Below are 25,790 nucleotides of genomic sequence, written 5' to 3' on the forward strand. Positions count from 1 at the left end.
TTCGTGAGTTTGTGCGTCTCCGTTTTAGCTTTAGAAGAAAAAATGGAGCACTTTATGTACGGGCGTTGTTGTTGTTGCTGTTGTTTATAAATATTGTATATTATTCAGGGAGTAATATATTCGGAAAGTGGTAGAGTTTACCAACCGGAATCATAATTCTTGAATTAGTGCATTGATTACCTGAATATAGCCATGTTTTCTCGTGTTTATGTTTTGTTTATGTCTGTTTTGTATGTGTGCATGTATGTAAACAACAATTAATTTATCTTTCAGTCTGTCTGTCTACCTGTTTACCTGTCTGCCTTTCTATCTATTTACATCTGTCCGTCTATCTATCTTTCTATTTATCTATATGTCTAATTATCTATCTATTTATATATGTCTAATTATCTATCTATTTATCTCTTTATCTATCTATCTATCTATCTATCTATCTATCTATCTATCTGTGTTCGTCTGTCTGTCTAACCAGTCTATGTACCTATCTACTAATCAATTTGATTTATGTTCATTCCGACTCCCTCTTTCCGCCGTGTGTTGACGCAAACTGTTCCTCGGAAGCCGGAAAGTTCAGTCTGGAGTTCTGCCTTACGTGCTTGGGATATTTCCATCGCTCAAGAAGGGCTTTTGATGTTCGTATATATTTGTGAAATGCGCTTCGGGTTACATCGTTCGGCTGTTTGCTATAGTAGGTACGAGAAAAAGTTGGAAGGAAATTATATTTGCGTAATGGTAGTAGTAACGGGTTTTATATGGACGCGAAAATGCTCTCCCTCTCCGTGGACTCGAGGCTTTTGAAAGTGTTTACGTATGGAATGAAATGAGTTAGGATGTATTAATTCATATAGTTTGCTGCTTCGTATTTTTTTTTTTTTTTCATCTGGCCTAAAGCGTATTCAAATAAGTTTGAGTGTTGTGGAGTATGTTATAAAACGTTGGTGCGGGCTGTTCCACGTTTGCTTAATCAGGTGAAATGTAATTGGTTTACTGTTTGGGAAACTTTATGTACTTTTCGAGAATTCTTTTTTTTTTTTTGCAGGGGTGGGAGGTGGGGGGGTGGAGGTACCGAAAGGCTGTTTCATTATTTCTAAATAGTTTCAGTTTCGGAGGAAAGTTTTTCTGCCCCTTTTGTAGGTGTACGGTTGACTCTCCCTCCTTTGCAGTTTTAGTATATTCACACCGTTAGTTTTCTTTCTTTATTTTTTTAAGGTATGAGGTGCTTTACGTTTCGATGGGGTTGTATTTTTGATGCATCTCTCCTCCCCCTTGAAATGAACCGATCCGAATGTGAAGTCGTGTGACTTTCCATGATAGGATATTGTCTCATATTTTACTATGAATGAATTCCTAATTAACGCATTCATTAACAAGAAACGACATACTAATCCTCATTCATTAAGAAATCACAACAACATATAATAATCCATCTTTATTAAGAAATCACAACCTATGCTAATCCTCATAGACGAAGAAGTCGGCCTTGCTAATCCCCCGTCCGTCCGCAGGTGAGCAGGTGCGGGTGCTGAGCTACAACAAGTCGGGCGAGTGGTGCGAGGCGCAGGCGGGCTCGGGGGAGGTGGGCTGGGTCCCTTCCAACTACATCACCCCCGTCAACTCCCTGGAGAAGCACTCTTGGTACCACGGCCCCATCTCCAGGAACACGGCCGAGTACCTGCTGTCGTCGGGGATCAACGGGTCGTTCCTGGTGCGGGAGTCGGAGAGCTCGCCGGGGCAGAGGTCCATCTCGCTCCGCTACGACGGACGCGTCTACCACTACAGAATCAATGAGGACGAGAACTCCAAGGTGTGTGGGGGTGGCGAGGGGGGGTGGAGGGCGGGCTGGTTGGCTCCCGAAGAGTCGTAGGTTGAGTGTCATGTGATAGGAGGTCATGGTGTGACTACTTCATCTCATTGGGTAGATTTAGATATATCCTGATCTAAATCCTATATGTGTAATTTGATGTTTTGATATGATGATACAGTCACCTGGCAGAATAATCAGATTTTCCCATACCTGTGCAGTTGGCCAGGGTGGTAAATATGAAACTGAACTCAAGTATAAACTCCAAGTGTGCATTACATCCTAGATTTTGTTATTTAGTGATGCCACATTTGCAGCATAATAGTTTGGCCACCCCCTGACCAGATAGCTAGGATGGTTAAAGAATAGATTAACCAAGCAAAAGTAAAACTGCCATGTACTGTAGTCTTGTAGACCAGCTAGCACTAGCTTGAGGGACAAGGAACTATGTTTCATCTTCTCTTGTATGTTAGAAAGTATATTTGTGATAAATCCGAATTTTGCTATGTATTCAAATCTGTCATTAAGTTTGTCCCAAGTGGTGAGAAAAGGTGTCAGATATAGAACTAGACTTGATTAAGATTTTCATTAGAATGAACAGAAGACTAAATAAAGTAAGTCCTATTTTTTGTGATATACATTTATGGTGATGTGGGTTTTGTAAATGTTTTCAGATTAAAGCTCATTATGAATTTAGTTATATTACCAAGATGTAGACAGTTATCATGTGATAATTTTCTTTATAACTCCTCTTTATTGAAACTTTCACCAGACCATAAATCACCCTCATTTTAAAGTTCTTAATTTCTTGGTTCCCCCACATAATTATATGCAGTAATTTTCATCAATAACCAGGCACTTTAAGAATAAGACATTGGAGTCCTTACAAAAGTGAATGTTGCTTTGTGCTTGATTTAGAAAATGATTTGAGACTGGCTTTTTTTCATTTATAAAAGAATGTACACATTGACAGTCTTTGTGGTATTTATTTTTTAATTACTTAACTCTTGTTAATCATTTGCAAAAATACATAAATGCATTAAATAGTTACACTAAATATTTGATGTCCTTTTAAATTGTCGAGGGCCAATAAACTGACCAATATACTTGAGAAACAACCAGAAATTAACTTTTCTCCTCCTCTGCAGCTGTATGTGTCTTCAGAATTTCGGTTCAACACCTTGGCAGAGTTGGTACATCACCACTCACAACATGCCGATGGTCTTATCACCCAGCTGTTATATCCTGCCCCAAAGAGAAATAAACCCACTGTGTTTGGTCTTACTCCAGGTACAGTATCCATGTTTGCCTTTGAAGGTATATATTTATTTTCTCTCTTTGTTTCTTTTTTTTTGGAATTGTGCTTTATTTTGAAATATTTGTTGAAAGATCTCTCTCTCTCTCTCTTGCTCTCTCTCTCTCACATTGTGTGTTCATAAAATGGATATTATACGTGGATATAGGTAAGCCAGTGTCGATCCCACAGGAAACTAATTCCCTCGGCGATTTTACAGAGCCAGATGAGTGGGAAATTGAGAGGACCGATATAGCGATGAAACATAAACTTGGGGGAGGCCAGTATGGAGATGTTTACGAAGCTGTTTGGAAGAGATACAACATCTGTGTCGCTGTGAAAACTCTCAAGGTAATAGTATAGCCATTCCAAGTACATGAAGGGAAAAAAAAAAAAAATTACGTTATCAAGTGTTTCTAATGCTATATTTGAAGATTTGAAATACATTATGTATGTCATAATAACATCAGTTAGTAAAAGGTGTTGCTGGTTTAATTGATATGGTTCTTGAATTGCAGGAAGATACAATGGCCCTGAAGGACTTCTTAGAAGAAGCCTCAATAATGAAGGAAATGAAACACCCCAATCTTGTTCAGCTCTTGGGGGTGTGTACTCGGGAACCCCCTTTTTACATTGTGACAGAGTTCATGTCCCGAGGTAACCTCCTGGACTACCTGCGCACTTGTAGTCATGATGAGGTCAACGAGGTAACTTTGCTGTACATGGCAACTCAGGTAGCTGCAGCTATGGAGTATCTGGAAGACAGGAGCTTCATACACAGGTAGAGACTTTTTTTTTTATTTGCTGGGTCAACGTAAAGATATATGAACTCAAATGACAGAGATGATTGTAACTAAGATTTTTTAAGATGACAGATACTTTGAATTACAGTATAATGATTAAAAAATACAGTCAAATGTCAGAGATGTTTGTCATTGTAACTGTTATACAATAGAAATATTTAAAGCATATTTTGTAAATTACACAGGGACTTAGCAGCTCGCAACTGTTTAGTCGGGGAAAACCACTTAGTCAAAGTGGCCGATTTTGGGCTGGCGCGTCTCATGAGAGATGACACGTACACTGCTCATGCTGGAGCCAAATTCCCAATCAAGTGGACTGCACCAGAGGGTCTAGCCTATAATAAATTTTCTACAAAGGTATAAATGTTATACAGTTTGTAGGTTTAGTTTTTTATTGTGATACAGATTATATCAAGGTTTTTCTGCATAGTATACTGTATGTATAGCATTAGTATGATACATAGTGTATTATATGATCTGCAAGTAGTTAACAAAGAGGAACATTTTATTTCCAGTCTGATGTTTGGGCATTTGGCATATTACTCTGGGAGATTGCAACATATGGAGTATCACCGTATCCTGGGGTAGACCTGACCAATGTGTATCACCTTTTAGAGTCAGGATATAGGTAAGGGATGTTTATTACACATATTCTTTATATGTAGAAGGCTAAGAGAAGTGTTATCCCTGTAGTTGGTTATTCCTGATTTATGTTTCACAGGGTATGATACATGTTCCATGATATAAGCTTTGCTGAGTATGTTTACTAATTTAAATTTTGCACCTTATGCTACATTTTGCTGATGTCTTTTATGTTTTATGATACAAAGAATATCATACATACCTCCTTTTTACCCAAACTTCAAATTTTCCAGAATGGACTGTCCTCAGGGATGTCCAGTAAGAGTCTATGAACTGATGAAGCAGTGTTGGCTGTGGATCCCTTCGGACCGGCCCACATTCTCCCATATCCACCATGCGCTCGAGACCATGTTCCAAGAGACTTCTATTACTGAGGGTATGTGAGCATGCGCAGGCTGACAGATAGTGCAAATGGATATCTTTTATGTCCTCCTCACTTGTGATGAATTTTTTGGAGATACTTTTTTATTGGAAAATAGGTGATAACTGTAACAAATAGTGGAACAGACCAAGTTGTGCTTTTACTTTTCTCCACAAGTTTCTGATGTTTATTCCCTTGATGACGGTTAAAGAAAACTAAAAAAAAAAAACTCTACGCTCTGGAGATCAATGGCAACGTGCTGTGAGAGCGCAGGAGTTCAGTACATCAAGCCGAATCACCAGCTTGTATCGCTTTGGCACGCAGCCGCGGTGTACAGCCACACACCACAGATCGAGTGGTTTGTTTTGATGCCTCACGGTGTGACCTGTCGGGAAGGGGTTAAAAGAAACAAGGGACATTATAGATTTACCACACTGTGTACGGGTGATGGAAGTCCACACACAGACTCACACAAAAGGAAGGATCACTCACTAATTTTATAATTGTATCAACAGAGGTGGAACAGCAATTAGCAGCTGGTGGAGGACGGAAGGTGGTTAGAGGTTCTTCCACAGGCACACACCAACAGTGGAATGAGGAACAACTCCCTACTAGTCCAAGAACATCCTCCACCAAGCAGTAAGTGAGATTGTTCATGTGTGCAGATGGAAGCGAAGTTGACCGAGAGTGCTATTTGGGGCTATTTAATTGGAGATGTGCTGGTGATATATCCTGAAGTTTAAATGTTCTTTGGTATACTTATTCTATTTGTCCATTCATATGTAAGTCATATGTGTAGAGTTGAATGGACTTTGATGATGTGAGAGAGGTTTTGTTTACACCTTGATTAGATTTGAAGGGGATATGTTTCAACATAGATAGATAGATGGATGGATGGCTTGATAGAAGTATGGAAGGAAGGATGGTTAAAACTTGTATTTTATTCCTAGAAGAACTAAAAACAAGCATGGGATGATGGATGAAGGTAGTAGTCCCAATCTGCCAAGGGATGTACGACCGAGCCCCGGCATCCTCTCTGCCCGTTCCACTGTAGTTCAGCTCCGCCGCACCACCAACAAGAAGGGCAAACAGGCACCAGCGCCGCCAAAGAGAACAAGGTAAGTTTTGCACGTTTCCTGTCTTAGAGATATCTCATTAGTGTCTCCTTTGTTTTCTGTTTCAGGTATGGATGTGTAATACCTATTTTAAAGAATTGAAAAAAACATTTTGTACAAGTTGTATATAATTTGTCATATATAATTGATTGTTCTAGAACTTTGGAAGAATTCAGATAGAGAAACTAGTTACTTTTAACAGTATATGTTAGATTAAGAATAAAGGTCCAAGAGTATTTACCTTGTGTTTCCTCTTTCAGTTCATTCCGTGACAGTACCTGCACCGACCAAGACATGCCAGCCGGGATGGCGGGAGATGAGCTCAATGAATTCAATGGTATAGACAAAATCTTTGAAGGTACCACGTCTTTCGTCCCTGTCTCTCCTCTGCCTTTCTGCTTGTTTCCCTTGCCGACTTTGACTTGCCTGATGAGGAAATTTTTTCAAATATATATATATATATATATACCTTTATAAATACTTTTTTTTTTTTTTGTCTAATTTTTTCATTAACTTTTATTTTTGCAATGGATTTGATATTAGCTGAAGTTTATATCCTTGTGCTCTATATACATAGTTTTGCCTTCCATAGAAGTCAGCAGTAGGCTGTTACTGAATGAAAAGAAGTACATTTTTTTTTCATTCTTCATATGAAGCTGAGCGCTATTGTGAGTAGGTCGTGTTGTGGCATTACTCCCAGAATTTCTCAGACCTACATTCGGTAAAGTTAGCATGACTGTTGGAGCCACTTCTGTCTTGTAAGGTTAGCCATCTCAAGTCTGTTGTTCATTTTTTTTATTATTATTATTATTATTTTTTTTTTTTAGAAGAATCCCTTGAATTTTTCTTTTTTCTTTTTGCGACCTAGAATTGTGATATCTTTTTCACAGGATTTTGTGTGTGTCTGTGTCTGTGTCTGTGTCTGTGTCTGTGTCTGTGTCTGTGTCTGTGTCTGTGTCTGTGTCTGTGTCTGTGTCTGTGTCTGTGTGTGTGTGTGTGTGTGTGTGTGTGTGTGTGTGTGTGTGTGTGTGTGTGTGTGTGTGTGTGTGTGTGTGTGTGTGTGTGCGTGTGTGCACACTGTGTGTGTGTGTGTGCACACTGTGTGTGTCTGTCTGTCTGTTTTTATTTTGTTTTTTTTTGTGAGAATGAGAAATGAAATGAGTGAGTGAGTGAGTGAGTGAGTGAGTGAGTGAGTGAGTGAGTGAGTGAGTGAGTGAGTGACGGAGTGACGGAGTGACGGAGTGACGGAGTGAGTGAGCGAGCGAGCCCAAGAGCAAGTGCGAGTGTGAGTGTGTTTGCATATATACACATATATGTATATGGGTATATGTGTGTGTGTGTATATATTATATTTATATTTAAATTTATATTTATATTTATATTTAAATTTATATTTATTTAGATTCTTATTCTAATTCATATTTATATACATTTTGTTTGTATTATAAATGCAAATATTTTATTTATTATAATTATTATTATAATTATTATTATTGTTATTATTGTTATTATTATTATTATTATTATTATTATTATTATTATTATTATTATTATTATTATTATTATTATTATTATTATTATTATTATTATTATTATGATGACGATGATGATGAGGATGATTTAAGATATTATTAGTAGTAGTATATTATTAAATATAAAAAAGCGAGAAGGAAAAAGGTCCTCTTGAGTTCCTTTAGTTAGCACAGTGAGGACTCTTTAACATGGTGTGACTTGTTTTCCAAATGTAATCAAGGACTTTACAGTTTGGCTCTATCCCAGAAACCTTTCCTCCCTTCCCGGAGTTATGGGTCTCGGAGTACACGCCACTTAATATGTCCAGTACAGTAGATGACCTGTTTGATTTGCCATACCACTTTACAACCCACTATGCACTTCCTTACAACACAGGCAAGTTCGTTGTGCTTTTGGTGTTTTGATCATTTTTTTTTTTTTATATCTTATCTTTGTGTTCTTCTGCTGTGCTTTTTTTTCCTGACTTTTGCCTACTTAACTCTCTCTCTGTTATGGCTTGACTTTGGAGTACCTTGTAAATGTTTTTATTTTGTTAAAGAGAAAATTGAGGTTATCTTCTTTCCTCTTCATGGGGATAACCTTGAGAGTTATATATATTGTTGCATAATTTGTCTGATTCAGTTTAATAATTATTTGCATTAGTCTAGGCCAATGAAATAAGTAATGAAAATAAGTTGTTTATGATGACTATAGAATATATAAAACTTATGTCTTTTTGATCATTACTAGTTCCTGAATTCTGTTCCAAGTAACAATAAATGCTTTTCACTTTATAAATCAGTACCCAAGAAAGGTTTACAAAATGTTGAGTCTTAGCATAAACTGTTAGTGATAAAACCACTGCCTTGATAGAAATTTTCTGGTTTGTTATTCCCTGCAACATAAACATACCATAGATTGCCATAAAAGTTTAAGGCCATTTATGTGTATCATGGTAAGCAAGTTGAGAATGCGACACTTGAGTCCTTGTGGCCTCTCATGACCAGATATCTTCGTAGAAAACCTTCTGGTCGTGAGAAGACAGGAAGGCTTCAGTGCTGCAAAACTCTCAGCTTGCTTACAGTTATTATAATCTGCATCTTGGCTGTAACATATTCTAAAAGGCATAATACACCTGTCCCTGTATACATGCATGACTTTCTGTAAGAAACACAAACCTTGTATGCTTGTAAAAAGAGAGCAACAACAGTAAAACTTTTTTTCAACCAAGATAAAAAGAAAATATTCATAAGAGGTTAAGCCACAGATGAAGTGAAATGCAGCTGTAAAAATTGAAGGAGAAGCAAATTGTGATGTTACAAGTCAGGCCAAAGTCCTCATCAGGAGGTAATGGCAAAGTGGGACCCCATCTGTTTTGCATTTTGTCTCCTTTTGAGAGTTTCATCTGATTGGGGACATCACAATTTGTTATTTCTCTCTTTTGTAGCTGTGATTCATCTTTGTATGCATCATTTTTGTGTGTGTGTGTGTGTATTGAAATAATGATTGTTGCAAACACTTTAGCTGTGTGGGTGAATGAGGAATTATTTTACATTTTTCATAATTTGAGTAAGCATTTTAGATTAAATTTGCTTTGCCTATGTATATTTTATATATATATATATATATATATATATATATATATATATATATATATATATACACATTTTTTTTTTCTGACTTATTCAGGTCACTTACTATGCCAGTGTAACACTCAATCAGAAGAAATACATACTGAATTGATACTTTATATTGTTTCACTTAATGATATAGATTGTTGGAGATCATTGATAAATGTATAATTAGGTCACTTGGTTCTCTGCAAGTTTGAACGTAACCAAATAGCTGCCTTTTATGATGTAAGGGTCAGAGCGGAAAAGAATCCTGGAACAACTTATGTCTGACAGATATGAATGTGGAATAAAGTACCAATGCAAGGAACGTATAACGTCTGTCTATATGTTGTATGATCATGAAACCAAGTTATTGAACATGTTTGTGATTAATAGTAAGTATCAGATTTTAAAACCTCTGTCTTTCTGTTATTCTAAAAGTTATTTTAACCCCCTTCCTGATGGGTCACACCTATAGGCATAAAACCACACGAAATGTGGCATGCGGCTGTACGGCACAGCGGCGCGCCAAAGCGATCCGAGGCAGTGATTCAGCTTGATGTACTGAACTCACACACTCAAAGTCGGCGCATTGCCGTGGTTCGCCAGAGCGTAGAGTTTTTTTTTAGTTTTCTACACCCGTCACCAAGGGGATAAGAAAAGATAGCAGAGATACATTCTGATGTAAAATGTAGACATGGAAAGAAGACAGAATTGCAGTGTCTGTACATTGATAATCATGAAATTTAATTTCTTTTAGATTTATTCCAATAAATTCTCCTAAAAGATTCCCTACTTAACCCACTCACACTGAATGATATCCTATCAAGTCAACACTGTCGCTCATGCAGCGGTGACGTCCTATCAATTCTTGTGGGATTGAGCCTGCTCTAAGCTTCTGTTGTTTGATTATATGGCCTTGGCAACATTCACTCAGGAGAAACGATCCCTTAAAAAACTATTTTTATCTTCATTTCCAAGAAGACAGAATTGCAGTGTCTGTACATTGATAATCATGAAATTTAATTTCTTTTAGATTTATTCCAATAAATTCTCCTAAAAGATTCCCTACTTAACCCACTCACACTGAATGATATCCTATCAAGTCAACACTGTCGCTCATGCAGCGGTGACGTCCTATCAATTCTTGTGGGATTGAGCCTGCTCTAAGCTTCTGTTGTTTGATTATATGGCCTTGGCAACATTCACTCAGGAGAAACGATCCCTTAAAAAACTATTTTTATCTTCATTTCCTTAACAGATTACATCAAGACACGTGCCCAGCATGTCTTGGTGTAGTGCTGTGAAATTCATTTGTGAGTGAATTAATAGGGTTTTCTATTTTTGCTTAAAGAAAGCAATCCCCTTTATTGTTTTTAATCTTCTCTGATTCTGTATGATCAACTAGTGCAGAATAATGCACATAGTTTTCTGTTATTTTGTATGAATGATGGTGAGTAATCTAAGAATAAGAGTAAGCCTATAAAGATAAGTATATGGAAAATAAAGTGTGAACAAGTTATATTGTCTGCATTTTGGCAGGTTATATTTGGTGAAAGTGTGAGCAAAATATGTCATTCCAGAATAATTAAGAACATGCATTTAAATATGGGACAGGTGTATTTATTTGGTAGCACAGTCATAAGCAAAATTAATAAACATGCAACATCTAAATCTATACGCACACCCGTGCCAACACTCACTCCCACACCCACATCCACACCCACACCCACATCCACATCCACATCCACACCCACATCCACATCCATACCCACACCCACATCCATACCCACACCCACATCCATACCCACACCCACATCCATACCCACACCCACATCCATACCCACACCCACACCCACATCCATACCCACACCCACATCCATACCCACACCCACATCCATACCCATACTCACACCCACATCCATACCCACACCCACACCCACACCCACACCCACACCTTCACTTTCACCTTCACCTTCACCTTCACCTTCACCTTCACCTTCACCTTCACCTTCACCTTCACCTACACCTACACCTACACCTACACCTACACCTACACCTACACGTACACGTACACGTACACGTACACCCACACCTACATCTACACCTACACCTACACCTACACCTACACCTACACCTACACCTTCATCTTCATCTACACCCACACCTACAACCACAACTACATTTGCATCCTCACACAAATACAAACAGAAGTAGAGTCTAAACCATAAACACTTAGCCCAATGATTACCATATCTATTTTCAAAATCTATAATTAAAGGGATCCATCCTTAAACCAAGCCTTGCACAACTCCAGTTCCTCCAGCTATGATATTTAGCTTGACATGAGGGTCCTTCCCACCCCCAGGAATCCAGAAGGACCTGGCTGATCTGGCGAGTAGCAACGATGCCGAGAGTGAGAGCGACTTGAGAGAGCGAACGCCCGACACTGAAGACTCCGGGGCACAGTCCTTACCCACAACTCAGGGCCTCACGTCCACGCACTCCACCTTTAGATCCGATCCTCCGCATTTGCAGTCCTTTAGGTGGGTTGGTTGCTGCGTAGCATGGCATGGCTGGGGATAGGGGTGGGAGCTGGGAAACCTGTTTTGTCATTTGGATGCAAGGTTTCCAATTATTTGTGTGAGCTATGATTATTTTTCATACTTTGTTTTATTTGGTTCATAAATGTCCGTTGATATCCATATATGTTTATACTGGTCATGTAACTCATCATGTGTATAATTAATATTACACTATGTATTGAAATAAGTCAGGAGCTGATATTCTGATACCTTCCCTTAAAAGCTTCTTTAATTTTTTTTTTTTTTTTTTAACATGTACAGAAATTTAAATCTATCTTCTGTTTCCAGACAAAAGTCAGGTGGGTTGCGTGACCCTAAGGCAGGTGGAGACAGAATACGGCGAGGGAGGATGGAGAAATCTGAGAGCCAGAGTGGCACTATTGGCAGCAGACACATCACCGTTGCAGCCTTGGAAGTCCATAATGTCAAGAGGGCCATCAATCGCTATGGCACACTTCCCAAGGGTGCAAGGATTGGTGCCTATCTTGAATCTCTCCGTCAGAGTGGTCTGTCTCAAGGTGTTCCTCCATCAGATGATCAGTCTTCTGAACACCAGGCGGAAGATCAAGATGAGCATGGTGATCAAGAAGATCAGAAGGACACTGTGGATAAGAATGCTGCATCCATGATTCGCAGCAATTCAACCCAGAGTGGTTTCCAGCCACAGTCGCCCTTGATATCTCGGCTAAGTCCACGCCTGCAGCCCTTGCGGTCCGATAAGCGGAACAAGGAGCCCAGTTTGGCAGACCTAGAATTCCCACCACCTCCATTAGATTTGCCTCCTCCACCGGATGACTTCATAGAGGAGAACCAATCGACAGGCTTGGAGTTCCCTCCACCGCCCGGTTCGGACCGCTGGTTAGGCACCTCCTCGCCTGAGTCAAGGAGACGTTTAGCTCAGAAACCTATTCCTTCACCCAGAGCTAGACGAAAGGCAGACTTTGCCAACGTCAGTCCACAGAAGTTGCCAAGTTCCGCAATGCAGGACTCTCAGCAGGGGATGGTTGAAGGATCTGAATCCCCGCAGGCTGACAGGGCTACACTAAGTGTAACGAGGTGTAGGATGAGGGATGCAGATGCTGATAAGCCCCCAGTGCGAGCAAAGCCTAATCTAGATACAAGTCTAGATGGTGAAGCTAGTGAAGGAAGTCCAGCATCTCGATTTGGAGTCAGCCTGAGGCACCGAGACCAGTCCTCGGATTCGTGCGAAAGCTTCAAGTCTACAGAGAATCTGTCTCCTCGTCCAGGCCTATCTAGTGCAAAAGTCAAGGGGAAGTCCAGTTCTGCTGCAGCTAAGAGTCCAGGATCGTCATCAGCTGATACAGAAGGCATGCAGACTCCTTCCTCTCCAGTGGGAGAAAGTGGACTAGCCCCATCTTCTCCTGCAGCGGTCGATGGCAGTCCCCCGTCTGTTGATGCTGCCTCATTAGCTTCCAGAGATGGTAGCGTGGAAGAACTGTCTGCTGAAGAACCCAAGGTTGTACTTGGCTTGGGAATCAACCATGAAGTCAAGGAAAGTTTAGAGTTAAAATTAGTTTCTGAATTGAAGGAAGCTGATGAAAAGAAGGAACAGAAAGATGACAAGAAGGAGCCAAGTCCAGATGGAGTTACAGGAGGAGAAACGTCACCTGGAAGCCAGAAGAATCCCGCAGTGCAACTAGTCTCGGAGTTATTTGAGAGCCTACGACAAAAATCCAACAAAGTAGGGGATACTCCACATTTAGATAATGGTAATGCAGTGAACATTGAATCTGACAATAGTAATTTAAGAGACAGTAGTAATCAAATTGGCTTTAAGACCAATTTGAAGAAAGTGAAAAACACATTTGAAAAGAGCAGTTCAGAGAAAGAGGAGAGAAAAATATATTTTAAAACTCAGCTTCGGAAAACGGACACTAGTAAGGGTGATGATAATGTTAACATGGAATGTGATCCTCACAGTACTTTGATGGACTTCAGAGCACAGTTAAGAAAAACCAATATTGTTAAAGAGGACGATACCAAGGCCGCGGGAGACGACACCTCTCCGAGTGATCAGCAGGAAAATGGTTCACAAGTGCTTAGTGAAGTGAACAAAAAGGGTGATAATGCCGGGAAGAACGAACGGAGCTGTGACTCGGGAATCAAGAGTGATATAATGAGCGAAAGTGTGACGAGTATTCATAGTGAGAAACGAGATAGTATTCAGAGTGATTCTTTAAAAGTGAGTGAAGATGAGGATGCCAAACGTTTTAGCTCAAGTAGCATAAGTAGTTTAAAGAAGTTGTGGGAGAAGCAGGATGCTGATAAACTGGCCAAGGCTGATCCTAATCAAACTAGTCCCAAATATGCTCCAAGTATGAACAAACGGCCAGATTTGCCAAAGTTAACTAAAAGTGAGAAAGACTCAGTTGCCGACACCCCAGTTCTGAAAAAGACCCCTGAAGACGAGGGCAAGGTCGGCAAGCTGGAACGGAGGGTGTGGCCGCCACCCAGCAGTAGTGAAGTGGATGCCAAGCCAGTGGATGGAAAGCCCTCCGTGCCCGTTAAGCCTGTAGTGAAGAGTTTCAAATTACCTCCTCCACCTGCTGGGGTCAAGCCACCTCCACCCAAGCCAGCGGGGATCTACGCCACCCCCTCCCTCATCAGGCCTCCATCGGTGCCAGTTATTTCTGTGAAGAAGGAGGGCAAGGATTCTGAAAATAAGGAAAGTAAAGCAATTAAAGAAACAAAAGATTCTATGTCGAAAGATAATGCCTCTGGTAATCCTCCTCCCAGTATGACATCTTCGGGCGGAACTTTGCCGAGTGACAGTGTGAGTGGGTCCTCTAATAGCAGTACAGAGAAAGCTGGGCTAGTGGAGCAAGGCCGTGGGGTGGAAGCCTCAGTGGCGACCTTGCGAACGGAAGGAGCCACCACTACTGTTGCTGCTTGCATCCAGTCAGCACAAAGGGTATTAGACTTTTACCAAGCCTGTTGGGAATACATGGACAACATTCCACCTCAGAGTCGATTTCACATGCGAGAACTTCTAACCCGTCTAGAGCTCCAGACTAGGCAGCTGCGCTCAGCAGGGGGACGCTCAATTGAACACAATGAAAAGCTCTTTGCAGAAATTGAGAGCACAGTGAGGGATGTTACCAATACAGTTCAGCGTTAGGCTTTTAGCTATTGTAATTGGGTAAGATATTCTGAGTAATACGTTTTTACTGTGAACTTAACATCCTTTTGGAAATCCGAAAAAGGGAAATCCTTTTTAGAGTAGAGTGATATGTAAAAAGATATAGAAAAAAACCATTGAATGTCATTGCTCACAAGTCCAGACAGTTAAGTGAAAAGATAGAAAATGAGCAGCATACCTTGGGGTGATGCTAGAGGAGTTTTACACTGTTGATTCTCATTCTGAATGTGCAAACGACAATACTCCTGCATTTAAAATCATTTCAAATTACGTGCTGGTTGATGTAGAAAAGAAAGACACTGTAAAATTAGTGACTCGGAAAAATTTTGCTGCCCAGTGTCTACCTTTCATGGAGCATGAATTTTGTCCTGGAGTTACTGAATGCTCACAAGTTACAGGAACTTTTCACAAACTATTCCACAAAAGTGTTCCATGTTTGCCAGTATGCAAGAGCGCTATATATTCTGTGTAAAAAGGTGAATGCTAGTGCGAATACTTGTGGTTTGGCTACACTGCATGGTGCTGGCCAGGTATGTTCACAATAGAGAGGGACAAACAGGATACTTTAAAAATTATTTGTACATTATGTAAACAAATAGTTTCATAGGTAGCTTTTTGCATGCAGAATAAATTTGGTGTGTTAATTCTAATCAAAACCTGAAGAATTATCAACGTAAATGAAGGTGGCAGCAGGAAAAGTTAAATTATGGTGGGTGCTTTTGTAGCCTAGGTTGGTTGCCATTTCATTTCGAAGCTGCAGACTTTTGTTTTTATCTTTATTATTATTATTATTATATGTAGCTCTTTTGATTTTGAATTTTACCACCTTCATGAAGTCTGTCATTGGTATGTGCATACTACTGTCAAATTTGTTGCGATTTGATGTGAAAGCTAGTCTTGTGATTTTATTGCATATTCGGAGGTCAGCTACGTGCAATTGTCTGCACCCATTGTATTCCGAGAGATGAATATCACGGCCCAAGAGTTAATAGAGTTCAGTATGGGTGCTTAGGGCCTCTACGTAATGTTCCTGGGGCTTGTGGTTTGTCTCAATAATTTTTCATCGTACGCTTCCTTTTGTTGATGTCTTTTAAGAATGTATTTGTCAGTAATATGACAGAATTAACTTTGTTCTTCCTTTCCTTTACTCTCCTTTCATTTTCCACCATGCAGGATCATGCGCAGTTGATGCATGAGTATGAATTATATGGTTTGATTAGAAGGACTTAATATATATTTCAGTGACTTTTTTCCAGTAAGAGAGGAGTTTCAGGTCTTGCCAACAAACCTATGTGACAGATGAAAGCCATGTTTATAAATAGCAATCCTCTGCTTTATCTTTTGTGATATTAGTATGTCTCGCAGGCTCACTCTTGTGTGCACAACACTTAGAAAACTTAATTTTGTAAAGATGTCACGACATTGTACGATTATGTAAAAAGGATGACTTAAGTGTTCTTACGTATCTGGTTAATTGACAATATGTATAAACAATCTATGAAATATATGTAGTATAGATGAGTGATGGAGTGTAATCTCATCTGTTGCTAGAGTACCATAATCAGCTGTTTGTGGTCCCAATTATTTAATGATTATATATAATACACACAATGTAACATATTTTAGCCTTTATTTTTTATCATTTTTTTTTCTAAACGAGATTACCCACGCCCCTCTTTTGAAAGGGGAAGTGTTTTTAATTCTTCACACTACAAAAAAGGCTGAATTGCACCTCTGCAACAGGGTCTCATCCCCCCCTCCCCCCCCCCCAGTTGTCACCTCCTATGAAGCTGGCAACTCGTTAAGACACGTTGAATGTGTATGTGTATCTCCCAGGCTGATGACGATGATGACGACGATGATGTTGACGATGATGCCTTCCCAAACGACAAAGGTTTAGAAAAGAGAGAGGCTGACACGTCGTTTCATGTGTAAAGACTTGCGTTGTAACTACCTTGATTTTTAAGGTAGTGTGGAACTCTTTTTTTTTTTTTTTTTTTTGTGACTTATTTTGCAGGGAGAGTATTAGGCCTGCATCAGGGTATGAAAAAAGAAAAAATGACATTCAGTTCTTTCTTGACCAGGAATGAAGTGAAATGAAAAAAAATCTAGTTTTGCCCATTTTTCAAAATCTTTTTTTCCATTAATAAAATAGAATATATTTCATTAGTTAAGCATTGTGGTTAATATGTAGATAAGTTTGGAATGCTTTATTTGATAACATTTATTTATTAAATTTTCAGTTTCCTAAAATTTGAAATTGAAAATAACACTGAATTAGGTTTAAAGATTACTCATCCAGTGGCTAACTCAACTCTCTCTTGTAGAATGAGTTCTGTGCTTTTACAGACATGAATGAAATAGAAAGTTGTCATTGCAGAAAGTTTCATTTGGAATATTTCTGCTCTCATTATGGTCATTTTATTTCAGATTCATATTTAGTTTTAGTCTTTGTGTATAAACAACTACAGTATATCAACAGGGCAGAGTTATGTATATTCTTTTTCTTTTTTATGGTACACAGAATCTGATGTTTGAGCAGTATTTATTAAAGGTGCACAGCAACAGTTGGCTTGTCATAATTTGCTGTTGTATCTAATGGTTTACACGAAGACCTCGGGGAAAAAATGAGCATCACCCTCAGCTGGATTCCTGTGGAGCATGCGTGGGCCTCCTCACTCTCTAAGCAGTGCTCTTAAGAATTTCAAGACGAACTACAATTAAAGAAAAAGTCAAGAGTTTTCAGTGTGTGTTTTCTAACATGCTGCTCTCCCCCCTCCCCCACCACTATGTGAGAATTAAAATTCAATGTAGTGTGAATATCAGATGAGGAATGTTTAAACAAGTTGCAGCACCTCATTCCAACAGGCCAAACCTTGTCCCAGGATGCTTTAAATTCGCCCTTTTTCCCACGCCACGCAGCTTTGTCATTGCAAGTATACAATGTGAATGTCTTCGTACAAATGCCCTTGGATCAAATTCTGCATTCTCTAGACCTTTTTAGAAAGCCCACGTATAGGTAGCTCCTCTGGACACTGTGTGGACAATTTGTATGGATATAAAACCTATAGGAGTTTTTATTGTGATTTCTATGAGAAAAGACTCGTTTAGGTCCTATCAGTAGATACTATAAGCTTCTCAGGCAAAACACTTGTTGGATAATCAGTCCCACTTTCTGTTGTGGTAGCGTTCTGTAAACTGGTCTGTGAGAATTTACTGTTCTCCTTGTATTGAAATTGGTCATTGTGTTGTACCTTGGTGATGCAGGCTTCGAAACCTTAGGTTTTTGTGCATGGCGGAAATGTTTAATTTCAAGAGAACAAAAAGAAGTTGGTAGTGATTTTTGATATTATCTTGTCATTGTATTGTGTCAGAATTTCCAATTAATGTAGATGACCAGTTTGACCCATTGGTGACATTTAGTTATAAATTTTCAAATCTGTGTAAGAAAAAAAACATTGTATAATATCCAACAGAAAGGTACATCGTCGGGTTGAATATAAATGTATGAGATAAACACACATACGCACGCACATGCTCACACTCACACTCACGCTTACACTCACACTCACGCTTACACTCACACTCACGCTTACACTCACACACTCACACTCACACTCACACTCTAACTCTCTCTCACACACTCACTCACACACTCACTCACACACTCTCTGTCTCTCTGTCTCTCTGTCTCTCTGTCTCTCTGTCTCTCTCTCACTCTCTCACTCTCACTCTCACTCTCACTCTCACTCTCACTCTCACTCTCACTCTCACTCTCACTCTCACTCACTCACTCACTCACTCACTCACTCACTCACTCACTCACTCACTCACTCACTCACTCACTCACTCACTCACTCACTCACTCACTCACTCACTCACTCACTCACTCACTCACTCATTCACTCATTCACTCATTCACTCATTCACTCATTCACTCACACACTCACGCACTCACGCACTCACTCACTCACTCACTCACTCTCTCACTCTCTCATTCACTCACACATCTACTTAATTATATTTATACACTTGCTGCCAGCATTGTAAAGCAGTCAGCCACTCATTCTTTCTTTCAAAGTCAGTTATTATACTCTCACTCACTCACTCACTCACTGGTTCTCACTCACTCACTCACTCACTCACTCACTCACTCACTCACTCACTGGTTCTCACTCACTCACTCACTCACTGGTTCTCACTCACTCACTCACTCACTCACTCACTCACTCACTCACTCACTCACTCACTCACTCACTCACTCACTCACTCACTCACTCACTCACTCACTCACTCACTAACTGGTTCTCTCTCACAGGTATCCTTACAGCTCCACTCCAAAGCACCGACGCACTCACTCAACCCACCTTGCCTCAGGTGGCAGGTTCTCTCGCTGGCACCCAATCAGACACATACTCTCTCTCTCACACACTCACGGCCATTCTTTATCACACAGACACACACACACACACTAACGCCCACCCATAAACGCACACACACGCACACTCTGACACAAACCAGCTACACATACGCGCGCGCACGTCCACACTCACGCTCACTCTCACTCTCTGACTCACTAGCCACACACACACACACATCATGAAAAAGCAGCATCTGCGGAGGGGGGAGGCTGGCAAAGAGAACAAGTTCTAGTTGTGTATATATGCAGTGGACTGTAATATAATATCAGCTGTTGTCTCTTTTTCACGGAGGACCAATTTTCGAAAAAAACCGTTCTAGATTTCAATAGATTTTTGGGCCTTCCGTAAGTACGAAGATAATGGATAGTAATGGAGAAGATGGTGGTGTTGAGGATGGTTTTGTGAAGTAGACGTCGGCGTGTTTGTAGATGTACTTGCAGTGACAGACGAGAGAAAGCAGCTAGGATATTCTTTGTTTTTTTTTTGTAATTTATTATTTGCCAACATATTCTGTGATTATTTTCGATGCTTTCACGTCTCTGGTACCGACACTGGTATACTCACATTTTTATGAAACATATTTAAATATAATCAAATAAAGAAAGCTGGAGATTATGTTATTTTCATTTTGTTGCCTGCCATCATGCCCCGTCAGCTTGGATTGATTTGTGTAATGTGTTTTCATTATATTATTGAGAAAGGCGTTTCTGTTTCTTGCCATTTGTCTTGTCATTAAAGAAGATGCACAGATTGATACTGAGTTTGGATTTATGGGAAGAGAAACATGTATATATTTATTCGGTGATAAACACAGGCACATGCATACGAACATGGCATATGTGTATTATATATATTATATATGAAGAATTTATCGTGAGTCTGATTTTCATGTATGTGAAATGTCACACACACACATTATTAGTTATAGAACAAATTAAATTTCATACTGCTTGCAAGGAGAAAAGTAATAAGAGAATTGAGACTGGAATTAAAGCAAAGTTATCGTTGAAAGTAAGAGAAACGGCAAATATGCAATCCTATGAAAGACATTTATGATATTTGTGAATCTTAACCGTTAACCATTTACAAAGCAAGTCCTTCCACAAATACTTGCATGTTTTTTGACAAGAAAATAAAAGGATAACGGTATTGAAGACGCGCATGCAGTCCTTGGATTAAAGTTTTGAGAGCCATTCACTTTGGAAAAGATGGAATTTTTTTTTTTTTTTATTTCCTAAAATAACTCCTTGTATGTTTTGTGTGTAAATTACTTAAGTAATTACTCAATATTACAAGCTTTTACTCGGCAGAAATTTTGCCCCAAAGTACAGAATGTGCTATATTATCAGTAAACCTGTAACATACAAATTAAAAGGAAGTTACGCGTTTTATTATTGTTGTTAGCTTAGTTTATACATGGAAATGTAGAGGCTAGGAATGATAATCACACTTTTGTTAACAGTTATATTTTGTCGTGAGCAATGGTACAAAATAATTTACAAAGAAACAGAATTCAATACAAATGACATTCACATATATACATATTTGTACTGGCTTCAAGGCACAATGTTGGGGTCACATGATGCACAAGACCGTGTGTACATACAGAATACATGGCAAAGAAGCTAAATAATAAAGAATTGATCTGTGGAATGCATGTGAGGGTTTTAATTACAATACAAATTTTGTGTCACATTAAAAATGACGACTTGGATCTCGCCAAACAATATGACGCTAAAAAAAAAAAACATATTGCTGAAAAATATATTAGAGAAAAGCGGAAGAGCGAGATAATTAATTTTCCTTAATCGAAAAACCTCGTCAACGACCACCTTTGTAAATAGATACACTATTTACTACTGAAAGGAAAGTGAGCACAAGTCGATAATCGACGAATCACAAATTTTGGACTTCTGTTAGGGTGAAAAGGGGAGAGGTAATAATGAGATCAGCCTTCATTTTGTTGGCATAAACTACTCTGTGAGACAGAGCAGATGTACAAAACTACCCCAATATTAGACTACCACCAGACCGGCACATCGAGGGCATTTTCACACGTACTGTAGCTTATCCCTTGAAATTTCTAATTTGTCGGAATACTTGTTTTTGGCGAGTGCTACAGTAGCGGTGGATAGAATGGGCAGACCAAATACTCAGTTATCTTGAAATTACAAAAGTCTACATCACTTGCTAGTATCGAGAAAAGTATTCTGTACGTGTTTTTAACAATCCCAAGATCTGCATTAAGTTATTAAGCAAGAGTGTCCACAATCACAGTGTATGGAATATATATTTTTTACAAGGTTGTAAGCGTGTGGCACTTTACAGGCTCTCCTATACTGGAAACGACCCAACCATCTCGTAGCAAGAAAACAAAAACAAAAAAAAATACAAATGACACTCAAAGGGTGACATAAAACCAGGCAAACGCCTACAGATACCAAAACACACCTTGCACACGTTTACGGGAAAGACTTCATAATCTAATACTATAAGGCAATCACATGCCCTTGTCGTTCTCGGAAATGTATGTCAAACATGGATTCAAAAACAAATTTTAATACTAATAATGATTTTAGGATGCCATGGCAATGATCGTGACAGCATTGAATGAAGTAACAGTAGAAGTAATACTATTAGTGATAGTAAAAGTAGCAGTAGTAGTTTACATCTAAACTTTAAATTTTCTGAGTATGGATTTATTTCAGAGTTGCACTCCACAAACTATTTTTTTTAGATTATTTTCAGGGAACCAGAGCTCACTACAAGATCACTTTGTATTTACTCGTTTGATCGAGTCTAAAAGAGAACATCATGATATCACACTTCGAGGAGGATAGATATTTACAACACGCGACCGAAGTGGCACCAGCGCCACGATCGTTCGTCATTACCGCCGTCAAAGTGAACTCTGAGCCAGGCGTCACTGACCTCTGGGAGGAAATGACTAGTTTAAAGGCGGTTCGAGAAGCACATGTTTTGGCAGATAGCTTTGCGCAGGTGCGTGGCCGGCCTCGGGCGACGGGAGGCGAGGGAAGGATAATGCCAGTTGCCTCCTACAAGCCCCGCCGGACACGCCTTCCGCGCCGCCTTCCTGTTCTCTTCTAGGCCTTTGTTACTCCCAATTAAACGACACTGGTTTTGTCCTACCCAGAGTCACTTTTAGTTTTTTTTTTTAACTCAAGGGGGGGGGGAATCCACTATATCCTGCATTCTTGTTTATATATACACAATACGCCAAGTTTTTGAATGCATGCCTTTTGATAACACCGCTTGCTTGCAACATGTGCTGCAACTTTGCAATGCCACAATCGATTCTCGTATTTCTCTTTGACACTGATATAGTCCGCAGCTTCACTTCGACCACTGCAACTTTGCCCTCTCAGTGGGACGAAATGGACGAACAAACGAGCATTTATGCTTCTGCTTAGAAATTCGAAAACAAGAACATTAAAAGAGAGAAAATCACTGGAAAGCGAACAGCAAGATGATGAAGGGGACGAGCAGGATGAACACCATGTAGACGGGCACTCGCGGCTGGCAGGTGGTGGTCACCTCGAAGGAGTGGAGTTCTTGGAGTCGCTCCTGCGCCGGGACCTCGACCACGACGGCCTCCTCCTGGGTGAAGGCCAGGGGGAACACGCACTCCGTGGCGTTCCGGCAGGTGTCCAGCGGGGAGCTCACGTCATATATCGCGCGCTGCAGGTCGAGGTTGAAGTCCAGGAGGTTCAGCTCGATGGAGTTGTCCGAAGTGAAGATGAAGTAATAGTAGTCCGTCTTGTTGATTTTGAACGTCCACTGGCCGTCGTTGTTGAGGTTCATGGTGTCCATGCGGTCCCGGCAGTCGGCGAAGGGGGAGAGGTCCATCGTCAGGATGGTGTCCTTGCACTGCTCCAGGAACTCTTCGCTGCTCGAGAACGAGGAGTTGCCCGACGTGATGTCCACCGTGTCGTTCAGCCTGTGCAGGATCTCCAACTTCTCCAACAGCGTGATCTCCCGGTTGTCGTCGAAGGCGGGGCTGCTGCGGCGGACGCGGTCCACGAGGCGCGACCTCGTGGTCCGCCCTCGACGCGTCTCGTTCTTCTTGTCCTTCCTGTGCTTCTTGCCCTTCCTAGACTTGCGCTTCGAGGGGCCCGCCTTGCCCATCTCGTTCTTGAGGGCCTTCAGGTTCTTGGGGTGGCTCAGGGAGGCCGTGAGATCCACTCCGTCGCCGTTGCCTTCGATCTCTCTCTCCTCGCCGTCGTCAGCCTCCAGAAGACGAAGGTCGTGCTCGTGGTCGTCGTCGTTAAAGATCTCGCCGCCGACGTCCTCGTCCTCGTCATTGTCCTCGTCCCTCCGGCCGTCGTCGGGCTCGGCATCGGTGTCTCCGTGGTAAACGGGCTTCAGCATTGTCGTCCCGCCGTTGAGCTCGTTCTGCAGCTTCTGCTCCTTGTAGAAGCACTTGCGCAGGTTCTCCTCTCCCTCGACCACCAGCAGGGTGCCGCCGGGCCATCTGGCGAGAACACGAATGGTTATTTTATGGAATTCAACACAATAAATATAATATAAAATCCCGTGGGTTACAGCATATAACATCTAAAACATAACCCAAAAGAAACCCGCTTAGGTTTAAAAAAAAACTTTAAACCCAACGTAAAGACTAAACTGAAACTAGAACAATAGATCGAACGAGAAAGCGAACGTGAAAGAAAGAAGAAACAATTGGGAAAATAATTTTAAAAAATGCTTATCACCCTCAAAACTTAATCCCGATAAAATACAACCATTAAAAAAACTCTCCACTCACCTTGCGCACGAGGAGAGAGAGAAACTGGATCCCTCGAGCAGGTAGACGCCCCAGTACTCGATGTCGTCATGCTGGAGGGTGAGGTTCTTCCGAAGGACGACGTGGCGCCTCTGGGTGAGCAAGCGAGGAGCACCGGCCACAAGGAAAGCGTCCAGGGTGCCGTTGGTCGTCACCCGCTGGCCCTGCAAGAGAGAGAACCCCCGTTAATGATGCGGTTCAGGAGAGAGAGGGAGGGAGGGAGAGAGAGAGATCGAGGGAGGGACGAGGGAGAGAGGGAGAGAGGGAGAGAGGGAGAGAGAGAGAGAGAGAGAAAGAGAGAAAGAGAGAAAGAGAGAAAGAGAGAAAGAGAGAAAGAGAGAAAGAGAGAAAGAGAGAAAGAGAGAAAGAGAGAAAGAGAGAAAGAGAGAGAGAGAGAGAGAGAGAGAGAGAGAGAGAGAGAGAGAGAGAGAGAGAGAGAGAGAGAGAGAGAGAGAGAGAGAGAGAGAGAGAGAGAGAGAAAATCACTCGGGCATATCATCATATGATTATTGCCTTCGAGAACGTCCCACATTAATTTGAGGTGTTGCTGGCATATATAAAGAGAGTCATTACTGCCTTTAGAAATTTCTGGGTTTACGTTTGAGGTTTTGTTGACATACAGAAATAAATTACAGCTTTCAAGAACGTCTGGGTTTGATTTTCAGGTCTTGTTGGCAGGTCGTACGTGTCAACATTACCCTCAAGAACGCCCAGGTGAAATTAAGGAAGGAGGCGAGAGAAAAACTTACTTGGACGAAGGAATTCAGAGGAAGTAGAAAAAATAACGAGGGATATTATAGAGAAATCTTTTAAAACTTGAACTGACCTTAAAAAAAAAAAAAAAAAAACGACATTCAAATATGCCAGATCAATATTTCTTTAAACCTGAACTGGCATTAAAATATAGTACATAAAAATCTCTTAAAAATGTCGATAGCGATGGTAAAACAAAAATATTTTAAAACTAGAACTGACCATTTAAAGAAAGTCTCCATAAAGATATTAAGTTTAAAGTAAACAGCCCATTAAAAAAAATAAAAAATGAAAGAGGAGGGGGAGGGGGACGTGGGATAGGGTAGGGGAGGGTGAAGGGGAGAGGGTGAAAGGGAGAGGGAAGAGGGGGAGGGTGAAGGGGAGAGAGGGGAGGGTGAAGGGGAGAGAGGGGAGGCAGAAGAGGAGAGGGGAGAGGGTGAAAGGGAGAGGGAAGAGGGGGAGGGTGAATAGGGAGAAGGGAGAGGGGAGAGGGAGGATGGAGAGAGTGAAGGGGAAAGGGAGGAGGGTGAAGGGGAGAGGGGAGAGGGTGAATGGGGAGAGGGGAGAGGAGAGAGGGTGAAGGGCAGAGGGTGAATGGGGAGAAAAGAGAGGGAGGAGGGTGAAGGGGAGAGGGAAGAGGGTAAAAGGGAGAGGGAAGAGGGGGAGGGTGAATTGGGAGAGGGGAGAGGGAGGATGGGGAGAGTCAAGGGGAGAGGGAGGAGGGTGAAGGGGAGAGGGGAGAGGGGAGAGGGGAGAGGGCGAAGGGGAGAGGGGAGAGGAGAGAGGGTGAAGGGCAGAGGGTGAATGGGGAGAAAGGAGAGGGAGGAAGGTGAAGGGGAAAGGGGAGAGGGGAGAGGGGAAAGGGAGGAGGGGAGAGGGTGAAGATACAGGAGTAGGGGGAGCTGAAGTGTCAACACCAAGCGTTT

At 40.9% G+C, this 25,790-nt stretch overlaps 2 protein-coding genes and 1 long non-coding RNA gene across 5 annotated transcripts in view; 2 read left to right on the plus strand and 1 right to left on the minus strand.

Annotated features, from left to right (window-relative positions):
• The window catches only part of LOC125038530, a 97,667-nt gene that overhangs the window by 34,035 nt on the left and 37,842 nt on the right, over positions 1-25,790 (plus strand). The gene's annotated exons all lie outside the window — the stretch shown is intronic.
• LOC125038527 (tyrosine-protein kinase Abl-like) lies at positions 1,509-18,355 on the plus strand. 3 transcript variants are annotated; one of them, XM_047632029.1, is made up of 12 exons: positions 1,509-1,804; positions 2,950-3,118; positions 3,316-3,446; positions 3,614-3,876; positions 4,084-4,255; positions 4,414-4,526; positions 4,774-4,916; positions 5,417-5,540; positions 5,852-6,019; positions 6,277-6,374; positions 11,510-11,687; positions 12,015-18,355. In XM_047632029.1, exons 2-12 carry the CDS (start codon positions 3,103-3,105, stop codon positions 14,863-14,865), a joined length of 4,257 nt encoding a protein of 1,418 aa, XP_047487985.1. In that variant the 5' UTR covers positions 1,509-1,804; positions 2,950-3,102; the 3' UTR covers positions 14,866-18,355. The 3 variants fall into 3 exon arrangements, with proteins under 3 accessions (XP_047487985.1, XP_047487984.1, XP_047487983.1); XM_047632028.1 differs by lacking the exon at positions 1,509-1,804 and having other exon boundaries at positions 2,956-3,118; positions 6,277-6,353; XM_047632027.1 differs by lacking the exon at positions 1,509-1,804 and having other exon boundaries at positions 2,956-3,118; positions 5,855-6,019.
• The window catches only part of LOC125038528, a 15,360-nt gene continuing 10,327 nt past the window's right edge, over positions 20,758-25,790 (minus strand). Inside the window, exons 3-4 of the mRNA XM_047632030.1 lie at positions 24,094-24,275; positions 20,758-23,799 (exon numbers count right to left, since the gene is read on the minus strand). Coding sequence (XP_047487986.1) covers positions 22,773-23,799; positions 24,094-24,275 — 1,209 coding nt within the window. The 3' untranslated portion in view covers positions 20,758-22,772. The remainder of the gene's footprint in view (positions 23,800-24,093; positions 24,276-25,790) is intronic.

This window comes from Penaeus chinensis, chromosome 25, assembly GCF_019202785.1.
Source record: "Penaeus chinensis breed Huanghai No. 1 chromosome 25, ASM1920278v2, whole genome shotgun sequence".
Taxonomy (NCBI): domain Eukaryota; kingdom Metazoa; phylum Arthropoda; class Malacostraca; order Decapoda; family Penaeidae; genus Penaeus; species Penaeus chinensis.